We start from the raw sequence: 19,872 nt of genomic DNA, 5'->3' as shown, positions 1-19,872 counted from the left end.
AGAAAAGTTTGATTATTTTTTTCCCATAAGCCAAATTTTTCTTACCTTAATTCCTTACAGAATTTGTTCAAGGTCAGGCTGAGCCTTGCTTTTAGATATGGTGCTTTATTTTTGTCTCCTTGGGAATTAAAGCAATTCCTCTTCTTAAAGAAAAAACAAAGCAAAGCTACATTTTTATTAGGAAACCCAGAGGCTGTTTTTGAAGAACCAAGCAGTAGATATTTGGACTCAGATTTTTCTGCTTTCCATTATCTGTGATATCCAGAATTCAAGCTAATAAGAGCTGTACAGGTCTCTTGCCTTTTTTTTCCAATACAAAAAAAAAGCCTGCAAGGAGGGGGACCCATTAAAGTCAAGTCATGTTACAAAGCATATATGGAACCATAAATCAAGTAAATATTATAGTGATAAGTTCCAGTAAATTAAAAGATTGCTTTAAATACCCTGAGAAAGTTGACAATGATCCATATCTAGGATAGGTTTTACTGCATTTTATACCATGTGTTCCCCATTTCTAGGGGTGTAGTATCTTCATCATCTCTACAGAGTAAAGATTTTCTTAAAGGATGTCAATAGATTGATGCTAACTGGCTTATTCTGAATCCTTCCACAGCTTTAAATTTAGCAGCTGCATCTTTTACTTGCTTTACCAGAGCAGTGTTTAACTTATCTAATGCCTCACTGCTGATTTCCTTTGTAGGGTGTAAAGATAAGTAAGCTGAGGGCACAGCTAACAGAAATTACCCTGACGGCATCTTACTTGGTGGTGATATTTTTAATTAGCTTTTAAGTCTATCTCCAAGACTAAAATACATGTTTTATAAGAACATGGCTCAGATTAGAGGTTGCTAGACACCAGAAAAATAGCTTCCAATAGTTACCGGGCTTAAAAAGTGAAGATAGTAGTGAAAACAAAGAACATATAATGACAACATCTTTGGAAATAGATTCCCAAATTGACAATTTTTCTTAAAGCTATCTTTTTTCGCATAAAAGTATTCTGACATCAATTCAGAAATTGAAGCTATAACAAATGAAAAGATGACAAGTAAAAAGGTGAGTCTCAGTTGAGCAGCTGAACTGCTGCACATAAAAGTAACTAGTAGGAGAGATTTTTCTGTATTAATCGTGTTAATATCTATAATCTTCTCAATCCTTGAAATATAAGAAGGTGATCTGTAACTTAGAGTTCTTGATGAAGGATCTGGGAAAAGGAAGATATGAATATTCTGAAGGTATCTTCAGTAAGTGTCTTTCAGAAATTAATCCACTGTTCATGGAGAACCTGAAAATGCAGTATTGAATCTGTTTACATGTATAATTCTCTTTGCCAAACTGGTTATATTTAGAGAATCAGATTTGAAGAAGACATCCTTAATTATCCTTTCTGATTGATCTAATTGGAGCACTATCCAGGCAGAAAGTTAAGTAGGATAGCAGTATGAAACTTAAATTGCTGGGAGAATGTGGATTCTTCATAAAGTGATACAAGGGTAATCCCATTCTGCAAATCTCTTTCAAAGCTGGTAGCAACACACCAGCAACTTCCTAAATAATAGTCTAAAGGACCCTCTAATCATATGATAATGGATATGTTACTTAGCATGAGGAAGACTCTAAATGCAACTCTTAAAAATTTCTTTCTTTTATAAGAGCATATTTCTGCATCTCTATGTCCAAGGGAGAGCTCCTTAAGATGTCTAGAGAACCTAAAGATTTTTCTGAGAGCAGCATCATGAAAAGTGTTCTTCCTCCTATTCTGGTCAGATGTGCGGTAAACCTTCCATGAAAGCAAAGTATATGACCAGCTTATGACATCAGCCTTTTGAAGCAGAGGGTGATACCCATTTGGGTTTTCCATCTCTCAGTATAAGACCCACATGGTCTCATTATGGCTGTTAAAGGAGATTTTTAATGTAAATCCAGGCATACCAGCAGGAATGTGGAGGAAAATACTCTCACCAAAGTGTCCAGATTTTGAATGATGCAGCATCCATGCTGCCTTTGTAATTATTTTTATAAGACTTTGCAAAGGAAAACAGGTCGCATTTGAAGAGTGTTAATGCATTGAATTCTTTTGGCCAAAACCAGGCTCCTACACAGAGGCTGGCAGACTTCCATTCAACAGTCTACCTACAGTCAGGAAGTAAACAGAGCCATCAAAAGGACATAGAATTTTCTTCAGAAACCTGTCATGTCTCTCTCCTCAGTGGTACCCTCCTCAGTCAATATCTGTGACAAGTTATCATATCCAAATTTGAGGCAAGCTTGCAAAGTGAAAAGTTTGGTACCTTCTAATTAAAGATTTGTACAGTGAGATAATTGGCAACCGGCAAGGAAGGTTCAGTGGTGTAACATACAGCTCAACGCTGGTGGCTTGATGGTCTGACAGATGGAGATAGCTCCTTTAAATGATGGAGATTTTATATTGGTAATTTTAGGAAATGTCAACAGCATGATTATATTTTCATTAATGTTGTCTTTTCTTCCCATTCATTGCTTTTGTTTGTCATAATCACTTGTTGCCTTTTGTCTCTAACTATACAATCTGTTAATATTTGTCTAGGTGGGCTCACAATGGTCCTGGTTAATGACTAGATTATAAGCATTGCCACACTACAATATGCGGCATTCACTAAATGCTGCAAATTAGATACAGAAATCATTAATACTATAATTATGACTAGCTCACAATAAAGTTAGTAAAAAGAATTTGAATATCGTGCAAATTGTGCAAATGATTACACAAATTCAGTTAGGTTTCAGATTTAAGAGTCATTGCTTTGTGGAAGCTAGTGCTGAAACAATTCCACTGTAATATCTTTGGCACTGCCTTGATCAAGAGTGAAAATTGCTATATTAAAAATGTGCTTTCTCAAAGATCCACAAGGCTGTTCTCTTCTGTTAATTACTGCAGTTCAGTTTTCCTTCTTTCTCAGGAAACAGCTTTACAACAAAGATTTACAGTTTAAGACTATCAACGTGTCATATTGCTAAAGTTTCCCAGTAGCTTCTCAGCTGAGAGCATGGCTGGCACAGCTAGCCTTTGCGTATTTGCTACCTGCAGCCCTGGGCTAGGAAAACTTTCTTATGTGGGAAGGGGAAGAGAGCAAAATAACAGTTTCATGACTGCTGTATGGTCTTTTCACTGCAAATTAAGACCAGGGACAGTCAAATTATAGGCAAGCACTGGAAATCAAGTTTCTTGATTCTTCACTGGAAATCCATTTTCTTCTTTCTCCTCTATTAGGAGGAAATGAGACATACTTTTTACTAGTTAGACATTTTCAGTTCACTGCCAACTATAAAATTGTGTGTTTGTACCATTGAGAAGAATAGTGAAAAATTTCAAGGGCTGTGAGCTGTGTCTGGGCCACAGGTAGAAGCTGTTTTTCTGCTGCAGAAGTTTTGACATTGTTGTGAATTTTGGAAGCAGAGCCTATCCCTGTCTGTGACTCACAGGTCTGATTTGCCTCCAGAACAGCAAGGCAGAGGCCAAAGACCCATTGTTGGGATCTGTGGACCAGCCCGCTGTGAGGATGGAAAATTTTCAGGTAACACAAATATTTTCTTTCTCTTATATTGTTTTGAAATAAAAGTATGTACTTTTCATTAAGTTGTAATCATTTAATTAAAGCATGCTTCTGTAAGAAATGTTTTCAATTTTCCATTGTGCTGCCTGTAATCCTGAAATATTCCTTCAATATTTATTGTCTGGGACAAATATGGACTAGAATTAAATCCATAGACCATCACAGTTTTATGGTTTTTGAAGCATTTTATGTCACAACAATATAAAATATATATTGTCTTTATCCTGTATCCAGAAAACAAGCAAACAAAACCAACTAAACAAAATCCCAACACCACCTGTGGGAAACTGTGTAAGGATTATAGACCTCAAAAACTTGTATTTATAATATCAGAAGAAAAACATGAGATCCAAGAGGTTTAAAAATATGGCAGTCCACTCTCATTTTACTGCCAGTCATTTTGTTAATCTGAGCTGCATAATTGCTTTGCCTGACTGAAAGGAGCCTTTAAAAAGACAAGCCAATATAAATACTCAGATAGGAGACAGCTCTGTTTAATAACAGCAAGAGAAGTATAGAAGTATTTGTTTATCTCTGCTCATTTATGTCAAAATCAATTGTAATTAAACAGAAATCCAACCACAGAGGTAGGTGCTTTAGCTGATTGTTCTCAATAGAAATGTCATATAGACCCGGTGTTTAGGACATGCCAAAACACAAATTATTTGTCTCCTGTCATAAATATCTACTTATAGCCTTTCCAGTTCTTTATTAAAGGCAATTGTCTGTCTCAAATTAAAAAAAAAATAAAAAAATAAAATTAAAAATTAAAAAAATATTGGAAAAAAAAGCTCCACCATTTAATGTAAATTCTGTGACGTTTTTCTGGCCATATTTTAGGAATTGCTGAAGTTCTGAAAAGCAGAGTTAATTACATTCTCTGTTAGATATTATGTGGCATTTATTGTCCATCTGCTTACACATATGTACAGAAAATACAGATCTTTCACATCTATTTAAGGTATTAAAAATATGAAGCCTAACATTATTTTATTAGTCTAAAACAAGTACTGCTAGTGGTGGAGATTTTTTAAATAAAATCATAGAATGGTTTGAGTTGGAAGGAGTCTTAAAGATCATCTAGTTCCTACTGGCCTGTCATGAGCAGAGGCACCTTCCACTAAACCAGGTTGCTCAAAGCCCCATCCAGCCTGGCCTTGGACACCTCCAGGAATGGGATAACCTGTTCCAGTGCCTCACCACCCTCGGGGTAAATACCGTGTTTTTGGTTAGACCAGCTGCAGAGACTTTTACACTTTTTTTCATAACTGAGTAAATTCTAGATGGAAATATTTTCCATAATGAACACAAATACATAATGTCAAGCCTGAATGGACTCGATCTCCTACACAAGTCAGTGTGAACTCTATGTATGCCTTCATAGACAGATCCTTCTCATGTGAAAAAAAGGGTCATCAAAGACATGCTTTACCATTCTCTGTAACACAATGAAGAATAGAGCATATCAAGAGTGAAGGTACTATGAAATGCATGTTTTCAAAAAGAAGGTAGCATATATTTTGTAATGGGTCCTCTGTTTCTTTTTTATTTGGACCTGTTAGTTGATAGTCATTCCAGTCAATGTGATCAACCTACGAAGCATCCCTGAAAATTAACGCTTATTTTTAGCTTCCACATTTATAGAAAGGAATTTTAAAAATAGTTAGAAGAAGGTGTTTATGCAATAGTAAAAACTAGACATCCTCCATTGAAAGAGAAAAAAGGATATCTGAAAGATAAGCTTTCCTAGGACAATTAAAAATAACAAAAGCTACTGGTATTTTAAAATATTTAGTGTTATTCATGTACTTATCTAGCCATATTTTTATTTAGTCTTTATCGATGAACAAATGACAATAAAAAGCTACATTTTTAAATATTTTGTGATAAAGAATTTCTCAGGAAAGAATGCACTTGAATTAGTATCAATTCAAATCTTATAAATTATAGTAATATGAACTTTGTCTGCCTTGTTTAACTCCAAATAAAATTTGATAAAATAATTTACAGGTTCTGTGAGGAATAGGATGGCATAGATCTAGCTGTGGGTCTTAGTCTATGACTGTTTATATATCAGGCCTGTGTATAGGGATAATAATCACTTTAATAATTTAATAACTTTAAATATATATAGATTAATTTATTTATGTAAATATATATAAAAGCATATATATATATGTGTATGTACATATATTTATAGTCTGATTTCCCATATATGGGAATCTTGACATTTAGTATTAAATTGTATGGAATACTTCAATACAGACTATAGTGTTCTTCATCCGATAAGTGTAGTACCTAAAATATTTCTTGGAAATGTTTGCATGCTGCTTTTACCTTACACTTGTTTTTCTGCTTTGTATGTATGTGTAATTTAAATAATTAGGGATCAGTTAAATTTCAGAAAACACTGTATTTATTGACTTGATTTTTCTACTGAGTCACTGTATAAAAAAAATGATAATTCTTGAGCTTCTTCTTTGTTATCATTATGCAAATTCCATATAATTAATGAGTCAAAATAAGATATCTGTTTTAGCCATTGAAAGGAACCAGATATCTAAAGTATTAATTAATTAACTTCATTGAGCAATATATTTGGGGTGAAATCAGTACCCATAATTAATTCTATTCACAATATTTATAAAGAAGTGTAGGAAATTATAGGCACCACAATAAAATAATCTTTTTCTTTTAGTCTGCTGTGGAAGGCAGACGTTAAATCCTCTGGTAATAGAATAAAATATGTAAGATATGTCTTCTGCTGTGCCAAAATACATGCCTTGCATTACAGTTTATATGTTGCCAATACAATTTTCACCCTACACCGTCTTTAAATTTCCATCCAGAGTAGGTTTCCTATCTAGGCGACTGTTGTTTACAGATATCTTGTTTCCTTTTCTTTCTACGGCTGATAATTTAGCAGTTCTATTTTAGTGTATGTTCTCCCCTAAGTGCATAAAGCACTTCTGACTGTTTACCCTTAAAGCTCCAGAGAGTTAGGAAAACCTCTGACTGCTTCTGTTTATTGTACACACATGCACTGTTAAGGGTTTATTTTCAACAGGAGGGAGACAAGCACAGAGATAAAGACTGATGGTGCATATCACTCTAGCAGCACATCTTGCTGTACAGCACAGCATATAAACTATTTTACATATATATATATTTATATATTTACCTTTAAAGTGATTCTATTTTCTCATATGTACTAATTTGGCCCTTGGTGGTGATAGTTCACTTCATGTTTGTAGTTTCTAGTACCAAAATCCCTGTTCGATTTTCTTCACTGTGCGATAGCTGTAGCAGTCAAAATTACAGGCTAATGGTGAGACAAGCAGCTTATAATGTATGATAATCAATACTCAAAATCCGTTCCCTATGATGTGACATAAAAGAGAGAAATGAAAAGATAGAGATTTTCAGGGCTAAAGCACCAAAGCTCATGCAATGCAGGTGGGTTTCAATTCAAGGTTATTCCATGGTTTTTTTGTTCTTTTTTGGCTTCATATTTAATTCAGTCACTGCTATCATGTCCAGGGAGCAGAAATGGAAAGTTAGTCAATACAGTGAGTAGGAATGCAAGTATAAAAATTGCTTTAACAAATGCAGGAAATGAGAAGGGGAAAGAAGATAGAGCGTGCAATATATACATAACATATATATACTATATGATATATATATCTTTAATTTAGAGATTGCCAGCAAACTTTGTATTTTTGTTGGCTATAATGAATAATCTAAACGCTGTGTAAGGCCCCTACTTATAGCAGTGTATGTGTATGCACGTGTGTGAGGGCTAAAAATATAAGTCTTCAAACATAACTTGGTTGCAATAAATTAACCTAATGAGTGTTGAAAATCTCAAAGCATAGTTTTTGGCACAGTATTGAATACCTACTGAATAGGTTTACAGTACTTATTTCCAGTGACTGAGAACTTCTCTGATCTTTACCTTTCATCTGAGTTTGTTCATTTCAATCTTAGTTCCGGGAATATTTATTTTTAAAAAGAAATACATTTCAGTCGAGTTTTAGAAAAACCGTCAGTGTCAAAATAGAATTTCCTAGTTCTATATTTCATATATATGTATGTATATATATATATGTATATATATATTTGTGTGTGTTTTCAATGTATGTAGATAGATAAAAGCTAGAAAGATAATTTTAGTTATTTTATTAATTAATGTATGTTACAATAATTTGACATAGAAGTGGTACCTGAAACACAGAGAGTTTTCCCTCTAGAGATGGCCTTTTTGTGGTATAATGAAGTAGACTGTGATGTTTGGTTTGGTTTCATGTGAGAAAGGAAGGAGCAAAGAGGGATCTTGCTTTAATAGAGTAATTGAAAATAGAGGAGCAGAGAAAAGTACTGGTCCATTGATTGTGCAATTCTGTGCATTTTATGGTAGCTAGCATGCAGCAGGGTTTTATTTTTGTCTTTTGTTATAAAGCAGCAAAATTGTTTACAAATATCTATACAAAGGATAGTTAAGCTTACAACATAAAAGTTGGGGAAAAAAAGCTGGAAAGCTGATTCATTGTTTAAGTAAACCATTAAAATTGCCAAAAAGCTTTTACTCAGAATTGTCATGAATTCCATATAAGAGAAAAATATCTAGGTATTAGGCAAAATCCTGAAGAAAACACCTATTTCTCCTATTTCTGTAAGTCCACTGTTAAAGTTAGAGGCTGAGCTTGCCACAAATCTACTCTGAAGGATCAGGAAGATGAGGGTGTTTTTAAAAATATATTGATTTGGTTTGTTTTATGGAGTTTAATGTTTCTGGGTGGATTTTCTTTTTTTTTTTTTTTTTTTTTTTTTTTTTTTTTTTTTTTTTTTGTAGGAGGTGGTTTGGTTGTTTGGGGTTTTTTTTTTAGAGAGAGAGAGAGTAGCAGTTTTTCTTGGCTGTTTCAAAGCAGCAGCTGTTCGGTGCTGTAGAAGCTCCGGAAAACTAGATACGGAGAACTTTAGTGGAGGTGAACTAATGGGTGGAATGAGGTGTATAGTTATGTCCTTCATTTGTATGGCTCCCATTTCATTAAGCAATTGCCACACATATGTTGTCTCTGAGGTTATGTATACCAATGCCATTTGAGTGAAATAAAATCAAACACAACAAACTTAAATTCCTTCCTTAAAATCTTTTCAGTTCTGCCACTTTGTTTCAGTCCCAAGTTTGGGGTTATTTTACTCCTGCTTTTCATCATGATAATTTTAGTTTTTATTGGATACTAAAACCAGCATGTGGATTAGTTTTCCTTGGAGATCATAGAATCATTGAAAGGTTTGGGTCAGAAAGGACCTAGAAATATCTATCATAAGCAGGAACGTCCATCACTAGATCAGGTTGCTCAAGGTCCTGCCCAACCTTACTTTGAAACATTCCAGTGATGGGACATCCACAATTTCTCTGGAAATCTATTCCAGTGTCTCACTACTCTCATATCAAACAGCTTCTACCTCATGCACATCTAAATGTGCTTTCTTTCAGTTTATGCAGCCCAGGACACAATTGTCTGTCTGGGCTGTGAGCACACACTGCTGGCTCATGTTCCCAACTTTTCATTCACCAGTATCCCAAATCATTCTCAACAGGTCTGCTCTCAATCTGTCCATCCCCCAGTCTGTATTGATACTGATGACTTCTCTAACCTAGGTGCAGGACCTTACACTTGGACTTGTTGAACTTCATGATGGCTCTCACCTCTCAAGCCTGTCACAGTCCCTCTGGATGGCATCCCTTCCCTCCAGTGAATCAGATACACCACTCAGCTTGTTGTGATCCTAGGGTGCACTCAGTTCCACTGTCTATCTCATTAATGCAGATAATAAATAATGTTGGTCCCAATGTGGACCCTGGAGGGCCACCTCTCATTATAGACACCTCTCACTTGGACATTGAGCCATTGACTGCAACTGTTTGCATGTGATCATCCAGCCACTGCCTTATTGATCTGACAGTCCATCATCAATCCATCAATCTCCAATGTAGCACAAAGAATGTTGTGGCCATACCAATATTTGATCATATCAAAGGCCTAACAAAAGACTTTGCCTTGTCCACTGATGCATTCACGACATAGCAGAAAGCCACCAGTTTAATCAGACACAATCTGCCCTCAATGAAGCCTTGTTGTCTATGTCTAATCACCTCCCCATCTTCCATATGTTTTGATACATCATCCAGGAAGATCTGTTCCATGATATTACTGGGTACATAGCTGAGGCTGGCTCATCTCTATGAATTTTATGTTTAAAGCCTTTATGGTACATCCTTTTCCTCAACAAGCATTTTCTTCTGCTGCCCCTGTACCTGATTCTCTCCTGCTTTTGGAATTTTTTCAGAGTTTGCACCAGATTTAAATTTTAAATTCTTCAGGGAAGGGAGCATATATAAAGAATGACACTTTCACACAACTGTATCATTAACAAATATCAGTTCTAAACAAATTATCCCATTTTAATATCACTGTGATACAATACAATTTTAGTTTAATTTAAATCCTGTTTATTCATATTTTTTTTAGAAATGTGAAAAACTTTTTACACTCTTGGATTCCCACAGATCACCTTTGGTGTTTCTTTGCTCATGTTTCTGCAGTGCAATCATCCATTAATCCTGGTATATCTTCTGGTTATAAGATTACTAGGAATTTATTTTCTAATTTAGAAAGATGATGGTTGCTTAAATTCTTCCCATCTTTAGGTTAACATGTTTGCTCTGCATGTCTCTGCATGTGTGTTTCATCCTTATATTTAAAGGTATATAAACAGTTTTTTGTCTAACTGGAATTCCATGCATTTTTTAAATACTAAATTCCTCAAAATATGAGTATTGAACCCATCTGCCCATTTTGTGAAAGAAAAATTATAAATAGGTAAAGATCCATGTATAGCTCACTGAAACCTAGACATGATAGAAGGATTTGTTCCATTTATTATTTTTCTTATTCCTGATACTTGGTTAGAGTTGTGAGTACAAATATATGACAGTAAATATTGGTCCAAATGTAACCTATTTAATGTAAATGACACACAAGCCGAGGTTTTCAAAACAGAAAGTTCTCTTTGAATTGTAGAACAAGAAGTATGAAACTTATGTTCTAAAAGTGTAGCAAAGGAATCTCATTTAACTATATTCTCTGAAAGAAATAAGGATATAGAAATCCTATCTGAAAACATCATCAGTTCAAATAGTGTGTCACCATTTGTCATTCTTCCAAATTGTATGTATTGAGCAAATCCATTTTCACTTAGTTGCACCAAAACAAAAAAGGGGAAAACTGATTACATGATCCATACTCATGTCTAATAAAATTGCAATATGCACTTTTTGACAAGCTTATATTTAATGCATACTGATGGAAGATTCTAGTTCTCTGTTCTCAGCAGGAAAAGTAGGCTTTTTAAGAAAACCTTTTTATTTTGTGACTGTCACACAACATAACAATTACAAATGAAATGGAGGTGACAAAAAAAGAAAAAACAGCTTGCTGGTTTTTATGAAGTGTTTGTATTACCAGAAAGGCAGTCACTGCTCAGTTATTTGATTTGAAAAATTAATCCTTATAATTCCTTTTGCGTTCCCTAAGTACTGTTCACTCTTTTCTAGTATGAGTTTTACAGAACAAAGACTAAAAGATTTCTACAGCAGATTAGTTTACAGATGAAGCTCAATTCCACTGAGAATGAGTCCCTAATGACCCCTTTATACTTCCATTGGGCTGTATGAATGCTTTAATATGTGGAGAACAGAGTTAAATAAATCTATTGTCTCAACTAACAGGTTTATGCAAACCTTCTGAAATATTTTAATTATAGCTTCTACTTTTTCTCCATAATTAAGAAACCAGATGTCAAGTAAGCCCATCACGTGATGATCATAGCGTATCCATTAGCCTAAATAAATCCACTTATAATTGGAGTTTTTTCTCTTTCTCCTTTGTTTTGCAGAACAAGAAGAATGTGTTAACTGCACAGATGAATGCAGAGTGCTTGGTCATTCTGACAGGTGTTGGATGCCACAGTTCCCTGCAGCCAGTCAGGCTGAGAATGCAGATTATCGCACAAATCTCTTTGTACCCACAGTTGAAGCTAATGTTGAGACTGAGACATATGAAACTGTGAATCCCACTGGGAAAAAGACTTTTTGTACATTTGGGAAAGACAAGAGAGAGCACACTATTCTCATTGCCAATGTTAAACCTTACTTAAAAGCCAAACGTGCCCTGAGTCCTCTACTTCAGGAGGTTCCCTCAGCATCGAGCAGCCCAACCAAGACATGCATTGAGCCTTGCACCTCAACAAAAGGACCACTGGATGGTTGTGAAGTGAAATCAGGAGCCTTGGCTGAACCAAGCAGCCAGTACTTGTCAGCTGACAGTCAGTATCTATCGCCCAGTAAACAGTCAAAGGACGCTTCCTTCATTGCATCAGATCAGATGGCTAGGGCCTTTGCAGACGTGCATTCCCGAGTGAGCCGAGACTCGAGTGAGATGGACTCTGTTCTGGAGCAGTTAGACCGTTCAGCCCGGGATCTAGGCAGGGAGTCGGTGGATGCCGAGGAAGTTGTGAGAGAAATAGACAAGCTCTTGCAGGACTGTCGGGGAAGCGACCCTGTGGCCATCAGAAAGTGAGGGGGAAAATAAGGACAGGCTGGCAGTTGCATTCCTCTTCTGCTGAGTGAAAGTAAATAAATAAATAAATTCCCTGGTTGTAACAGAATTACAGGAATGAAGGAAGACCAATGCTGCTTTAAGGCTTTTAGTGAACATCTGAAGTGCCCACAAGTATGTTCTTTTCACTGCTCTTTCTTTTTGACAGATAACACTGGTTTCATTTTGACCAAACTTTCATTAGGACAGAGTCAAGTACACCAAGAACAAAGTGAAAGAATGAAAGACAGTGCCATTTTGACAATCTGATAGGAAGGTGTGAGAAAGATGGAATGAAAATACGTCTGATACTTTAAGACTGTCCTCAATAGCTGATGCTGACTTTACTGTTTACGTATAAACCCCAAGAAAAACAGGGTTGAATAATGCTGATCTGTGGTGAATTTCCAGCAGCCACCACAGGCTTCTACTGAAAGTCCTATAAAGAGTTCTTGTAGTAGTCCAAGTGACACCAAACATTAACATTCATTTGTGGTAAACATTTATGTACAAAGTTATCTGCCACAAATATGAAAAAAATAAAAAAGAAAAAAAAAAAAAGAACAATAAAACGAACAGAACCATTCCAGATCATTATTCAAGAAAACATATCCTCATCATTAATGAAACACTACATATCATATTAAGGTTAAATGTAAAATGATATAGTCCATCTTGTCCTGCACACACATAAGCTAATTCACTTGATAAAATGAAAAAAAAAAAAAGATTTTAATATCTATTTAGCATTTTAGTGTCCAACAAAGCTATAAATAGTTAGTGTTAAGTTAAAAAAAAAAAAAAAGAAAAGAAAGTGAAATAAAGTTTGGGAAAAAAAAGTTACCTTAAGGGTAATACAAGAAAGAAATTAACATTATTAACACTTTTATTCATTTGTGGACACTAAAATAGCTCAGGAAAGTGAAAATGTCAGACATCCACAAAAATCACATGGTCATTTAAATGTGCAAATGTAAGAAGATTCAGTGTGTTTACATCAAATGACATATTTTTATTGATTTATTGCAGATTCAGTGCATATGAGCCAAATTGTTGAGTGTATAAGAGCTATATTGTGTATTTTATTAAATTAATATATAGTTGTGTTGCAAAAATATTTGGGCTTATATTGTAAATGGCAAGTGTTGCCTCAGTAGCTGTCGAACTCTATGAGTTTTGTTTTTTCCTGCTTCCTTTTCCCCATGGAATATGGGAAGCAGCGCCTCAGAGCAAAGTCTCTTGTTTAATGTATGGTCTACGAAGTACTGCAGTACATAATCTGTTCAAAATATGTTTGAGTGAGCTGATGGAGCTAACTGAACAGCCTACAAATACATCCATCAGTCATGGTTATGTGCAAGTCCTTGTAGAAGCTTCTATTGCAAACCCATGTTTAATAACAAAAATTACACTCAAACCAACATCTGGAACCTCCTTGGGTTTTTTTTTTCCCCAACACATGCAGCCAGCCTGTTCTGTGTAGGATATTTGATTGAATTCTTCAGAGATGCCACCGTTATCAAAGTTTTGGTATTAAGTTTATAGAGCTGAAAAATATGTCAGTGCCATTGTGGCATGAGCAGTATTTTATCTGATTCTTTAGAATGTGCAACAGCTTACTGCAGTTCTAGATAAATACTGCTTATTCTGGGGGGTGTTTTTAGTCAGGTTTTCACTTGATCTGAATAATATTTGCAGAATAACTTAGAATAACTTGGGATATAGTTTTTACTTTTTATTATTGCTTCCTAAGAGTTTTTTATTGCATTTGAAAAATTCAAAATTATCTTCAGATGAAATATGGAAAAGAATAAATGAACTTCCACAGTACAAGAAGTAGAAGAAGAATAATAGCTCAGGATTTGTTCCTTATATACTTCAGATACTCTGCTGGAAATACCACTATGGCACATTGTTTAAAAACTATGTATTCGGTTTCTCAAATTTAATCTGTACTACAAAAACATTTATAAAAGGGGTTGGCAATCTGAAATACCACAAGCCATCATTTTTCATCAGTTCAAGAAAAAGGTTGGCCCATCAGCCTATTTTGGTTTTAGGATTGCATTTAAATTGTGATTTTGGCTAGTCAGTCCTACAATTAATTATCTTTGGGAGACACCAATTCCGACACTTTGCTTTTAGCTCCTGTTAAAAAATGTCTACAATTATATGCAAAAGGAAGGATCTTGTACATGTGTTATCAAGCTACTCTCCATGTTTTGGACAATTTATGTATCTAAAACGTGGTGTTGTCTGTGTTATATAATTTTTTTTTTTTGGCCAGGAGACCCGAGATTGGTTTTGCTTGATAGCTTGATAGCTTGAAATTCCATAGTGGAGAGGTTTCTTATTGTTTGATCAGTCTTTTCTACGTATTTCCGTGGTGCCCACCACTTCAGTGTCTGTGCACCAAGTCTTTAGCTCTGCCAGTGAGATCCATTATTCAGCAAAATCCAAGCCAGTATGTAAATGCAGTCAAGTGATGGAGATTTGTGTATTTTATAAATTATTTTAACACTGAGTAACAAATTGTACAATTCATTGTATGTTTCTAAAGACATAAAACCACAACATCCTGAGAAAGGGCTGTGCCAATGTAAGAGGAATTTACCTTAAGGCTCTCTGTCACTAGTGATTTACTAGCTTTAGCTGTTTAACACATTATCTGTATTTAGTAGTGATTATTTATTTACCACTCTGAGGTAATTCAGAATTCATGACTCACAGCTTTATAGAAGAGTTTAGGAAATCTTGCTTTTATTTAATTTGTCTTTCAGCTGCCTTGTTTTGTAGAACTGGCATACTGCTTCCCAGTAAAGGATTAGCCCAGGTTAAAACATTTATTTCACGATTTCGAATGGATACATAATGAACCAATAAACCAGCAGAGCTTATACAATGTTTTTCTGGTTCAGTCAAAATTAACATGATTGTGTGTGAAGGACGTACTGCACACAAAAGAATTTTAAGTGTTTTTTCTCCATGGTATCACTACTGTCACTATCAGAGAAAGAGGCAGCAATGAAAGATAAAGTTTATGAGTTATTTCTCTCATTTTCTACACACATGCTTTGTAAGACTTAAAGAAAATATCTGTCACAAGTTTATAAAAGGAAAGTTGGAGTTAAGGGAGGCAAGTAAAGCAACTAATAAATTTGTACTGTACACTGTGAATAGTGAATAAGGCATTCTGTATCTTTTTTTAATTTAAAAAAGCCAGTAACTGGGAGTTCCTTATACAATTGGCCAATCAGAACTCAAAATCAGAGCTTTCTTTCCCCCCTGCCTTTTTTTTTTTTAATTGGCTTCTTTGTGAGGAAACAGATTCTCCTGAACTGTGATTTGGCACTTAATAGACGTTTCCCAATCCAAGTTACCCCTGGAAGTCAAACTTTGATCACAGTGGAGCAAGATTCACCATTCAAACGAGCTTTCATGTTGCTTGCCGTCAAATGGAAAGGAAATTGCTGAGGTCAAGGAGGAGCCCGAAGCCTAGCATAACATACACCCACTCATTATTGTTTAATTGCTTTCTTTTGACATCAGGCAGCAGTTATTATTGCATTAATTTAAATGGGAGTTTTGGCTATCAAGATTTGTTGACTTGAAGTGTAATTGAATGAAATCTGATTAAGGTTTTGACTTCTCTGGCCCAATTGTGATACAGGTTGGCATTCTCATTTATCAGCCCCTGTCTCCCCATATGGCTCAAAGTTGCACCAATGACTGGTGAATGACACAAAAAAAACCAAACAAAAGCAGCATACATTGTATGGATTTTCTCAACCGCTATTGTTTAATGGCTGTGTTTAATGTGACCTATCTGGAAAATGAGGACTACGAATAAAAAGCGATTACTAATAGTGGTGTTGCCTGCTTTTGCATTCATTAACACAGAAGAAATGTGTTAAACACTGCATACCACAGGGAGCCTGATGGTAATTACTTTGGAAAAGCAACTTGTGGCAATGCGGCTGTTACAGCTAGTTATCAGTTTGCCAAAAAAATGACAGTTCCTGCTTCATTTATTAGAAATGTGTAACCGTTTTCTCTCAACAGGAAAGTGGAGAAGAGTTTTCATCAAGCTGGGTAGGTTTATCTTTTAAGCAGCTGATGCACTGAATCCCTACAGGCTATTATTTGCTCATAGAAACATGAAGCTGAATAAAGGATATTTTGGTTTAGTACACTGGTGTGAGTTCACCAGAAACATTACAAATGGGGTGGGGCTGTAAGTTCTTAAAGACTGTCAGCCTAGCAGGAGAGATCAGAACACTGCTTGAGTACACAGGTAGAGGACAACCTGAAGAATGCAAAGAATTGGGTTTTGCTTTTCAACTTTTTTTATTGTGTCTTTCTTAAGAGTGTGAGTAATTTTCTTCATGTTCCTGTAAACAATGTGACAAAGTTCTGGGAAAAATGTTACTATGTCCTCTGGCTGGTGTTTTGAGTTTGTTGTTATAACTTAACACTTTCATTAACCTCTTTCATTTGGTTGGGTTTTGATGTATTTGAGGATTATGAGATATTGAGAATGTCTGCTCCTGTGTAATTGTAGCAATGACATACCAAATAGCGTAAAGCCTGTAAACTAGATGTTTTAGGCTTGTTTTGTGGTTTTTTTAGGTTTTTTTTAGTGGGGAATTTTTTGACTTTTGGTTGTTTGTTTGTTTTGGTTTTTTTTTTTAAGTAATTAAGTTTATAGGCATTGCTATCGACAGCTAAATAGGATTTCAATTTATTCAGAATACTACAGGTATTATAAAGGCATGTGCTATCCCTGCAGACAGAATTACCTTTTACCTGTTGCATTTTTTCTGCAAGACTCCTTGCCAGAAACAAAACCAGCCTGCATCTAGTTAGCTGCCCATCTTAAAGCTGAAACCCAACGTTATCTCCCCTTTTCCCCACTACATATATCTGTCTTTCTACAGGCAAATTTCCAAAATCTAGCAAGCCATTGTCTGTGCAAGTCCTGACAGAATGTACCTTATGCTGCTGATGACCTCACTGGACATGGGATGTTACTTTTACTGTCTTCAACTGTGTGTGATTCAGAGCTTGGCTGGATCCACAGTATATGTAGAACAAGTCATAAACCATCCTGGCTTTTCTTTACCCAGAATACAGAGTTATTGATTTCTCATTTGGAAAGTGGCCAGTCTGTCAAACAGAGATTCTTAGATCTCCTTTAAGCCAACCACGTCTTACTGCTTCAGGGTGTTCACTCATGGGATAAATACTCTATCCTTATCTTTTATTGAGTCTAAGACATGAAAGCAGCTGAAAGCTTATTTCTTCAGTTAGTAATGTTTCCCTAAAAATGAAATTCCTCCAGTAGAAAGGACAACTGTCTGATGTACGCGTAGTTTGATTTGTGAAAGGTCACCTTAGTTTCAGTAGTGCATGAAGAAATGGATCAGGGAATTAATGAGCCACCTAAGAATTTTCTGAGATGTATATTCCATAATGCATATGTTATGATTCAGGGAAAAGAGCACAGCATATTGGTTTATTTATTGTTGATGGTTCCTGATAATGCCTGGCTTACAAAAACATTTAGTTCAGATTTTGGGGAAACATTTTTTTCTGTCTGGGAGACATATTATTTTTAATATTTTTAGGAAGATTTTTTTCTTCCTAAATACATACTAGTCAAATGTTGGGCTCTTTGTTACTTTGTGAAAATGGTGTTCTGACACAGTTTCCCCCTTTAGGTTCTTTACATTAGAGATAATACCTTTGATATGGGCAAGACTCCAAAATGTCTGTAAACATTCTGAAATTAATCTCAGTAAGAGTTAATAGTGTAGGACTAGCTTGAAACATTGATGATTGGACACCAGATTCAGATGCTGACCTACGGAGGAAAGGAGTAATGAAAATTCCATTTCTGTAAACATATTTTATTTGAACACTAACTCTATGGACATTTTATTATAGTGCACCTACTGAACTGCTACCAGGGGAACTAGGAGAACTGTTCGCCAGTAATCCTCAATGTTTTCCAAATTAAAAGCAACACTGAAATTGTGTCTGGAAATCAATTGATTGCTGTGGCAGTATAGAAATGTCTGCAACAAGAAATATTCCTTTATAAATTTGCAATTACATTTTGTAATACCTGTACATTTTCCATCTTTTTAAGCACAATCCCTCACCAAAGTTTTTTCAATAGCTTGATTTGAGAGCAATAAAAATGGATCGCTAGGCTGGCACCAGCATTGAAATAAAAAAAATATACGTGTCTGACCATCAGGAAATGACATCTATTTCTGTTATTATTATCTATAGGAAAATGTCCCATGCATATATTTTTTAAGCCTTGTACAACAAGCATCAATTATGATGCTGCATGCTGTAATGATTTCTACAATTGACCCTATTAGTCACCACTCCATTCTTTTTATATGCCATTTAAGAATTCTTTACACTGAAAATTAATCTAATGTAGAGAATTTGGAGTAGATTTCTTATTCATCTTCACACTTCTTACCATACAACAAAAAATATTCATCATAATATTTGTAGGTAAGACCTCAATTTATTTCTTGAAATTCTTCAGGTTAAAATTTGATTAAAGCGTCTGAACTATATTAAAAGTATAAAAAATAAAAATATTTTTATTTTCTGATTTAAATACTTATATTTTATGATCAAATTCTTCATTCGCTATTGTGAGTTCAATGGGGAATCTTATTAGGAGTATTGCAATAAACTAGCCAGCTCTACATAAGAATCTTTTCTTGAAAACTAAAGATATAGCCATTTAATCTTTAGTGAAAATTATTTATTTTTGATTTTTTTACTGAAATTATGAGAAAAAATAATCTGATACATGTATTATGGATGACTAATACATTTATCATAACTATAATGCAGTTTAAAGTAGTGGTAATTCATTATGAGTATATGTTTAGAGACTTTCTCAGACCAGATGAGAAATTGTATTTACTCTGAATACCCTCTGTGGCACTATGCTTGAAGATGCACTGGCTATATGAATGATTCTGTATTCCCTTGTGCCTCATTTTAAATTGAGAACAAAAGTAATATAAACACTCCTATATCATTTAATAAGGATTTGTAGAATACCTTTTGTATTTGCAGAATTTGAATATAATAAATACAGCAGAGTACATGTGAAAGTATTTTAACAATATTATAGTACCATTATAAGAGATTTAAAAGAGAGATACTGTTAATAAGCTTTTATCTTTGACCACAAGATAAACATCTTGAAAGCGCTGTGACTTTGCCACATTTAAGGGTTGTAGTAGTACTGGAGAGCACCAGAGTAAGGGTCCTGTTCAGACTAGGTTTCTTTTGTGCTCTCTTCTTCTGGAAGAGACTCCAGAGGCTGGTAATTATGCTTCCACAATAATTTCTGCACCTCCACTGGCCAGTGTAAGTGAACCTCGCTCGATGGTACACAGCAGCTCACTGCCACACTGCCACTTAGTGCTCTGATGTTACCTCAGCAGAGTCTGTTTAGGTGACTCATTTAGAGATACAATATGGACAGAAGGCTGATTTTGTTAGTACATCTCTTTGGACATGTCAAAGTAAAACACAGCAATCCTTCTAAAGGAAAAGAACACCCACTTTTTAAA

The 19,872-nt window shown here is 35.0% G+C and overlaps 1 protein-coding gene across 2 annotated transcripts in view; it reads left to right on the top strand.

The window, feature by feature from the left end:
- Positions 1–16,106, top strand: part of PCDH17 (protocadherin 17) — an 88,490-nt gene extending 72,384 nt beyond the window's left edge. For both annotated transcript variants that reach the window (XM_058829448.1, XM_058829446.1), the window contains 2 exons: positions 3,480–3,554; positions 11,556–16,106. In XM_058829448.1, the coding sequence (XP_058685431.1) occupies positions 3,480–3,554; positions 11,556–12,238 (758 nt within the window). In that variant the 3' untranslated portion in view covers positions 12,239–16,106. The remainder of the gene's footprint in view (positions 1–3,479; positions 3,555–11,555) is intronic.
- The last annotated feature ends 3,766 nt before the right edge of the window (positions 16,107–19,872 follow it).

The sequence above is a fragment of the Poecile atricapillus genome, chromosome 1 (genome assembly GCF_030490865.1).
Source record: "Poecile atricapillus isolate bPoeAtr1 chromosome 1, bPoeAtr1.hap1, whole genome shotgun sequence".
Classification (NCBI taxonomy): Eukaryota; Metazoa; Chordata; class Aves; order Passeriformes; family Paridae; genus Poecile; species Poecile atricapillus.
The sequence above is the reverse complement of the archived record's forward strand: the minus strand, read 5'-3'. Positions and strand labels throughout refer to the sequence as shown.